Source organism: Triticum aestivum, chromosome 7D (genome assembly GCF_018294505.1).
Source record: "Triticum aestivum cultivar Chinese Spring chromosome 7D, IWGSC CS RefSeq v2.1, whole genome shotgun sequence".
In the NCBI taxonomy this organism is placed as follows: Eukaryota; Viridiplantae; Streptophyta; class Magnoliopsida; order Poales; family Poaceae; genus Triticum; species Triticum aestivum.
The window spans coordinates 243,163,189-243,170,343 of record NC_057814.1 but is presented as its reverse complement, the minus strand read 5'-3'; the positions used below and the strand labels follow the sequence as shown (position 1 = coordinate 243,170,343).

Sequence of the window (7,155 nt, the reverse complement as noted above, 5' to 3'; positions counted from 1 at the left end):
GAGCGCTCTTTAGGATTTGCTGGAAATGCCATCACCTCCGGGACCTCCTATACGCCGCATTATGCGGCAGGAAGTCGGGGCTTCGCATACGCAATACTCCGACTGGGCTAGCCCACGCATGAGCTGCGAGCAGTGTAAAAAAAAGTAAGAAAAAAGCAGAGTGTCACGCAGGATTCAATCTCGCGATCGTTGTGCTGCACAGACAGGTAGCTAGCCACTGCGGCTTACTACTCGTAGTGGTACAAAAGCAACGCAAATGCTTTAACACTAGATAAATCGCCTGATCGGGTTATTTTCCCTTTTTAGTCATTTCTTGAAAAATACTAAATAAACATTTTTTAAATGACGAACGTTTTCACCAAGCACGCACGAGTTTGAAAAGTTGTGTATGGATTTTTTAACCAAATTTGTAAAATGGGATTGATTTTTGAAGATGTGTACAAATTTTGAAAAGCAGAACTTTTTTACAAAATGTGAAAAATATTTGAATTTGTGAACGAAATTCAAAGCATGAACATTATTTGAATTTCTGAACAAATCATGAAAAATATGAACCTTTTTTAATACCAATCAATTTAGGACAATCACGAACAAGTTTGAAAAACAGTGAACAACTTTCGACTTTGTGAACATATTTTTCAAAATAGGAACATTTTATGAATTTGTGAACAAATCTTGAAAAACTCTAAACAATTTTCGAATTTGTGAACAAATTTTCAAAACGGGAAAGTTTTGAATATGTGTTCAAATGTGGAGAACACATTTCGAAGCACAAACAATTCTTTAAAGCACAAACATCTTTTGAACAAATGTTGAAATGGAGAACAATTTTGAAAATTACCGAACAAATTTGGAAGCGTGAATTTGTATTGAATAGGTGTAATGAGAACATTTTTTGAATTTTGAGAACATTTTTTGAAAACAAGAATGTTCTAAAATTTGTGAACAATTTTTTAAAGCACAGACATCTTTTGAATCTTGAGAGCAAATTTCGAAGCACGAAAAATTCTTTAAAGCACGAACATTTTTTGAATCTTGAGAACAAATTTTGAAACGGAGAATAATTTTGAAAATTCATGAACAAATTTGGAAGCGTGGATTTTTTTTAATACGTGAAAAAAATTGAAATCCAATACATTTTCTGAATTTTGAAAGTTTTGAACAATTTTTGAATTTTGAGAACATTTTTTCCAAAACTGAACATTTTCTGGAAACATGAACATAATTTTGATATTTTGAAAAAAGTTTGAAAGAAAGAGAAGAAAAGAAAAATAAATAAATAACCAAAAAAAGAAAATTTGTTGAAAAGAGAAATTAACTTGAAAAGGAAAACTGAAAGAAAACAAAAAAGTAACGAAAAGAAAAGAAAAAAGAACCAGAAAAAGGAAGAAGAAAAAACAGAAAGAGTAAAAAATAAAAATAAAAATAAAAAACCGGTTCAGGAACCTTCTAGATGGTTTCTAAAACCAGTAAGAACCGGCTGGGAACGCTCTAGAAGGTTCCCAAAACCGGAACCTGTAGACGCTACAGAACCGGCCCAAAATCGCTCGGTAGTCATATCCTCCTGTGCCATCCGTCGACAGTTTGACGCAATATGCGTAAACGCGAAGAACCTGGCGAATGCATAAGCTCGCAAAAGAAAACGCGACAAAAATTGCTTTATACAGGTTTCGAACTCACCACGTCAAGTTCGCGTATAGGCACCTCCAGCCACACGAGCAACTTGCTTTCTATGATTAATAACAGAGGCAAGTGATTAATAACAATGCTGCGGCGCTGTTTCATTGCAAAAATCCATCGCACCACTTATTTTGTTTGAATAAAGAATACATCAATTTGGAAAGGCATTCGTATAATCCATGAATTGAAAGGATAAGTTCACAAAAAATGGAAAAAGTTTGTGAATTCGAAAAAAGTTCATCGGATTTGAAAAAGTTCATCAAATTTGAAAAAAATTCATGAATTTGAAAAAAAGTTCATCAAATTTGAAAAAAGTTCATAGAAATTGAAAAAGCAGCTCACCAGCTTTGAAAAAGTTCATAGAATTCAAAAAAAAAGTTCATTGAATTTCAGAAAAAGTTCATCAAAATTCAAAAAAGTTCATCGAATTTAAAGAAAAGTTCAACAATATATAAAAAAGTTCACAAATTTAAAGGTAAACTTCAGGAATTTTAAAAAGCGCGCAATAAATAAAACAAAAAAGATGAGAAAAAGGGAAAACGAATAAACTGAGCTTAAGAACGAAATAAAAAGAGAAAAATGATCCACCTTTACACTCGTGAGTGGATAGCGAGTGGCTAGAGCCGAGCCCTTACAACGGAGGGGTTGCGAGTTCGATCCCCCACTGAGCGCTCTTTTTTGACCTTTCGAAAAACAAGAAAAACAAGAAGGAACAAATAGAATGGGCCGGCCCAGTTTGGACTGCTGCAGCGCCCGTTTGCAAATTGCACTGTAACGGGCGCCTGCAGCGCCAAATAGGAAATGCCTTCCATCACCTCCTGCTCTCTCTTTTTTTCCTGAGAGAGAGAAACCTCCTGCTCTCGCATTTTTTGGCCCGACAGCAGCAGGCCTCTGCCTGGCCCAGCAAGGTTAATAATGGGCCGACTGCGCCCCGCCCGGTCAATAGGCCACTCGGCAGAAAGTGAAGTAGAAAAACCACGGAAAGAGAAAGGTCGCGTTCTCCCCAAGGTCAGTCAGCTCTTCGTGACATCTTGAGTATCGACTGCTTCTTCCTCCGCCGAGAAGGGAAGGGGAGCGCCGCTTGGAATCACCGGAGCCGGACGCCAGCAGCGATTTCTCCGACGGCCGCCCAGTTTGAACTGCTGCAGCGCCCGTTTGCAAATTGCACTGTAACGGGCGCCTGCAGCGCCAAATAGGAAATGCCTTCTATCACCTCCTGCTCTCTCTTTTTTTCCTGAGAGAGAGAAACCTCTCGCATTTTTTGGCCCGACAGCAGCAGGCCTCTGCCTGGCCCAGCAAGGTTAATAATGGGCCGACTGCGCCCCGCCCGGTCAATAGGCCACTCGGCGGAAAGTGAAGTAGAAAAACCACGGAAAGAGAAAGGTCGCGTTCTCCCCAAGGTCAGTCAGCTCTTCGTGACATCTTGAGTATCGACTGCTTCTTCCTCCGCCGAGAAGGGAAGGGGAGCGCCACTTGGAATCACCGGAGCCGGACGCCAGCAGCGATTTCTCCGACGGCCGCCTGCAGGCGGTAACTGAGTAAGCTCCTCCTCCTCTCACCCCTTTAGCCCCAATTCTTCCTACTGGACGGGAATCATGAGCTTCCAGAGGTCAGATCCAACCGGACTCTCACCTCTTGGCAGGCAAGCCTTGGTTCGAAATCGATCGATTGATCTATCTCACCTTCATTGTATGATTCCAGAGCATAAGTTAAGATAATTGATGAGTAATTTGTAGGGTTCCACCATGCCCTCCCCTTTGTATGCGCCCGTAGAATAAACACCCATCTAGCCTTGTTGTTTGCTCGACCTATCTAAACAACCATGTTCTGATAGAATTTTGGCGTTCTGCGACATCCCAGGATCTCAAAAGCTCACACCCATCAACGCGACGCATGCTTGTGTGGATAGTCTAAGAGATCAATTGACACTTTGGAATTTTTTCTCTGCAGGAAGCTCGGTACAATCTGCTATTGCTCCTCTGCTGATAGAAGATGGAGGGGCTGAGTTGGACAAGGGCTTGTGTCTTGGTCCTCTGCATCATGCCGTTCTTGCACCAGGCTGCGGCTATCCGCTTTGTGATTGATAGGGAGGAGTGTTTCTCGCATAACGTGGAATACGAGGGGGATACTGTTCATGTATCCTTTGTGGTGATCAAGGCTGACACTCCGTGGCATTATAGCGAGGATGGGGTGGATCTTGTGGTAAGGACTTAACCCCTTTTTTATATCTATGTAAATCCCACAAGAATAAGCATCATCCAATGATTACTTAGATGTTTGATGCATTATTGGGTATCAAAGGAAGGCACAGTCTACTAGAATGTTTGTTCTGCTGGTATAGTATCACAACTATTTTGTCATTTATTTTGTGTGAATTCATGCTATACTTTCTATTCTAGAGATGCGTACAAAAACTAGTAATATTATCTTAAGTATATGATGTGTTGGTATTTGAAGTACTACATTAAATTTTTGATTTCAAATCAGTTTTGATTGTAGCGCCTTTTAGTCATTCATGTATAATTTGTAGGTTTTGAGCACCTTTAACATGTAGGATTTCAAATCTGTTCAATGAGAACATGCACGGCATTATTTATAAGGCGTCCCACCTTGGACTCTTAGGTGACTCTTAGGCGGCAATTTTGCTCGCGTTAGGTGCTTAGGCAGGCGCCTTAGGTGTTAGGGCGGTTTGTGCTCGTCTTAGGTTGCTTTACCACCTTATAAACAATGATGCACGAAACTAAGTTTTGTTAGAAGGGTTTTATCACAGGGAATGGATATAACAGATATTACGATATTGATGACCCATTGGTTGGACGGTACTCCCTCCGTCCGGAATTACTTGTCGCTTAAACGGTTGTATCTAGCCGCTAGATACTTCCGTTTGAGCGACAAGTAATTCCAGACGGAGGAAGTAATTATTAACATCATGATTGGTCTAGTGATTGGGTGGAAATTAACATTATCGTCGTATGGGGCTTACAACTTGAGCCATCATCCTGTGGAATTTGAAACCCTACATTATACTTGATAGTGCACTTGCTCTCAGAAATATCGACCAAGGGAGCTAATAGTTTTATTTTTTATTTTCCTCAAACAAACATTCTGCAACACCCCTGTACTGGCCACCGGTTATAAGGCCGCTATGTCTGGCTACCACGTGAGAACTAGACTGGCCCCACGGACCAACACCAACACTAGTTTTTCCTGCACACTTTGTCCTCACTCATGCACACCTGGGATCAACTTCCCAATCGGCCACCCATTCTCAAATTGCTCCAAGCCGAGCACGCTTAACTTTGAGGTTCCTTGCAGATGGGCTCCAAGCCGAGCACGCCTATTAATCGTATTAACCTGGATGTTATAGGTACATAGAAGACACAAGTCGTTCAGTATTATATTTATTGTCACATAGTTTATAAAGATATTATTTGGATTGTGACAATTTTAACTTTGATTGGTACCCTCTCTTATCCATAATAATTGTCGCTGATTTAGTACAACCTTGTACTAAATTAGTGACAATTAATATGAATCGGAGGGAATACTTTTTCTACTTCTGGGTATCCTTGCTTTTATTTGCTAGTAATAACTAAGTACAGCGGAGCATAGCTTTATTTTGTTAGGATAAATTTACTTATGTGATTTACTAAAAAAAGGTGGAACGTTTGCTTCCTTTTGCTAGAGTAGTTCTGAGTAGATTTTGGTAGATGGACCTTTGAATAAACAAGTTAAAGTAGTTCTGCTTGGGATTGTTTTGCTCATTTTTTGTGCTCTTGGTCTTCCTATATATGAGTGCCTCCTAGAGCGAATACAATACAATTTGCTACGATATTTCCCCGTTATTTGCCTATTTATGCAACTGTATCACTCCTTTTGTGGTCAGCAATTTATTAAGGATGATTCTAACTTGTACTGTGCTGCAACTTGAATTAGAGCACCTTGTAACAGTAACTGTCAATGTACTTCTTAAGTTTTAGTATAATCTACTGTTAAGTTTGTTCCATGTTGAGTAATAACAGGTTAAAGATTCTAATGGAGCTCAAGTCCGTGATTCCCGTGACAAAACTAGTGACAAATTTGAGTTCATAGTTCAGAAGAGAGGTGTCCATCGCTTCTGCTTCACCAATAAATCCCCATATCACGAAACCATAGACTTTGATGTGCATGTTGGACATTATTCATATTTTGACCAGCATGCGAAAGATGGTAAGAATTTCTTAAATCTCCGGTCTCCGCAACTTTGGGTAAGCAAGAACATGCCGTCACCCTTGTCTTTTCCTGGAATGGATGCAGAACATTTTTCACCGTTGTTCGAACAAATTGCTAAGTTGGATGAAGCACTTTACAACATTCAGTTTGAGCAGCACTGGCTAGAGGCCCAAACCGACCGGCAAGCAATATGTTAGTATCCTCTATTATTCATTTGTTTTGAGAATCCTGCTATTCAAATCTTACTACGTGTTCTTGTCCTTTGTACTACAAGAAATACACTGGTTATTTGGCTTAAAATACTAGCATTCACCAGCTTGTTCACTGGTAGTGATATCAGTTGTTAATTGTTTATTTATTTATAACCTAAATAAGGATGCCATGTATCTCACCCCTGCGTTCGAGAGGAGCATGATGCCAGTTTTGGCAGTTCTTGGTGCTCAATGCCCAGATAGACTTCACTCTAGCAGCCCTCAAATTGGACTTCTCGTAAATTTAACCTGCAGTCCACCAGAATAATAAGTAATGACCTAATCTTACCTAAATGAGGATGGCGTGTTCCTACCCCCTCCGTTGGAGAGGAGCATTATGCCAGTTTTTGGCAGTTCTTGGTGCTCGATGCCTAGGTAGTCTTTACTCGAGCAGCCTGCAAGTTTGACTTATCTAAATTTTAACCTGTAATCCAAGTCCACCAGAACAAGTTAGGATTCACCAGTGTTTACGGAAGGCTGTCTGCAATTTCTGAATTTGTTATAACTATGGTGGGTGCAACACAGGCTAGCCAAGTACTACCATGGTTTGTCAAGAAATCTTTCGATAACTATAACTCCAATGTATGAGCTTATGCCTGCTGTCCAAGCAGCCAGTGGATTGCACTCTTCTCAGAATCTTTATAATCTAATCGCTTAGTCATTTAACCACGTGTTTCCCGCTGTGGTGCAGTGAACGAGAATATGAGCAGGAGGGCCATCCACAAGGCACTTTTCGAGTCGGCCGCGCTCATCGCAGCCAGCGTCATTCAAGTCTACCTGTTGCGCCGACTCTTCGAGCGCAAGCTGGGGACATCTAGGGTCTAATGCTCCGTCAGAAGGCGCTGCCTTGTTGCCCCCTTGAAACTGTAACACTGAACTGTGCGCCATCACTTGTTTGTGGATTCTTGTTTTACATATGTATAACCCCTTGTGACTCCATATATGAGTTCTTCGAAAATGACACTTCACAGTTCCATGTGCTGACTGATATCCATATTCGCTATTTCGCCAA

At 40.6% G+C, this 7,155-nt stretch overlaps 1 protein-coding gene across 1 annotated transcript; it reads left to right on the top strand.

Annotated features, from left to right (window-relative positions):
* Window positions 1-3,025: 3,025 nt before the first annotated feature.
* LOC100037597 (transmembrane emp24 domain-containing protein p24beta2) lies at window positions 3,026-7,155 on the top strand. The gene is made up of 5 exons (XM_044582554.1): window positions 3,026-3,218; window positions 3,631-3,882; window positions 5,703-5,889; window positions 5,977-6,084; window positions 6,835-7,155. The coding sequence occupies exons 2-5, from the start codon at window positions 3,673-3,675 to the stop codon at window positions 6,966-6,968; spliced, it is 639 nt and encodes a 212-aa protein (XP_044438489.1). The 5' UTR covers window positions 3,026-3,218; window positions 3,631-3,672; the 3' UTR covers window positions 6,969-7,155.

Excerpts from the sequence above, each read along its gene's own strand:
- LOC100037597 (XM_044582554.1), top strand. The coding sequence starts at position 3,673 with ATGGAGGGGCTGAGTTGGACAAGGGCTTGTGTCTTGGTCCTCTGCATC. Across the intron at positions 3,883-5,702 it reads AGGATGGGGTGGATCTTGTG|GTTAAAGATTCTAATGGAGC; the intron begins GTAAGGACTTAA and ends GAGTAATAACAG. Across the intron at positions 5,890-5,976 it reads TGACCAGCATGCGAAAGATG|AACATTTTTCACCGTTGTTC; the intron begins GTAAGAATTTCT and ends GAATGGATGCAG.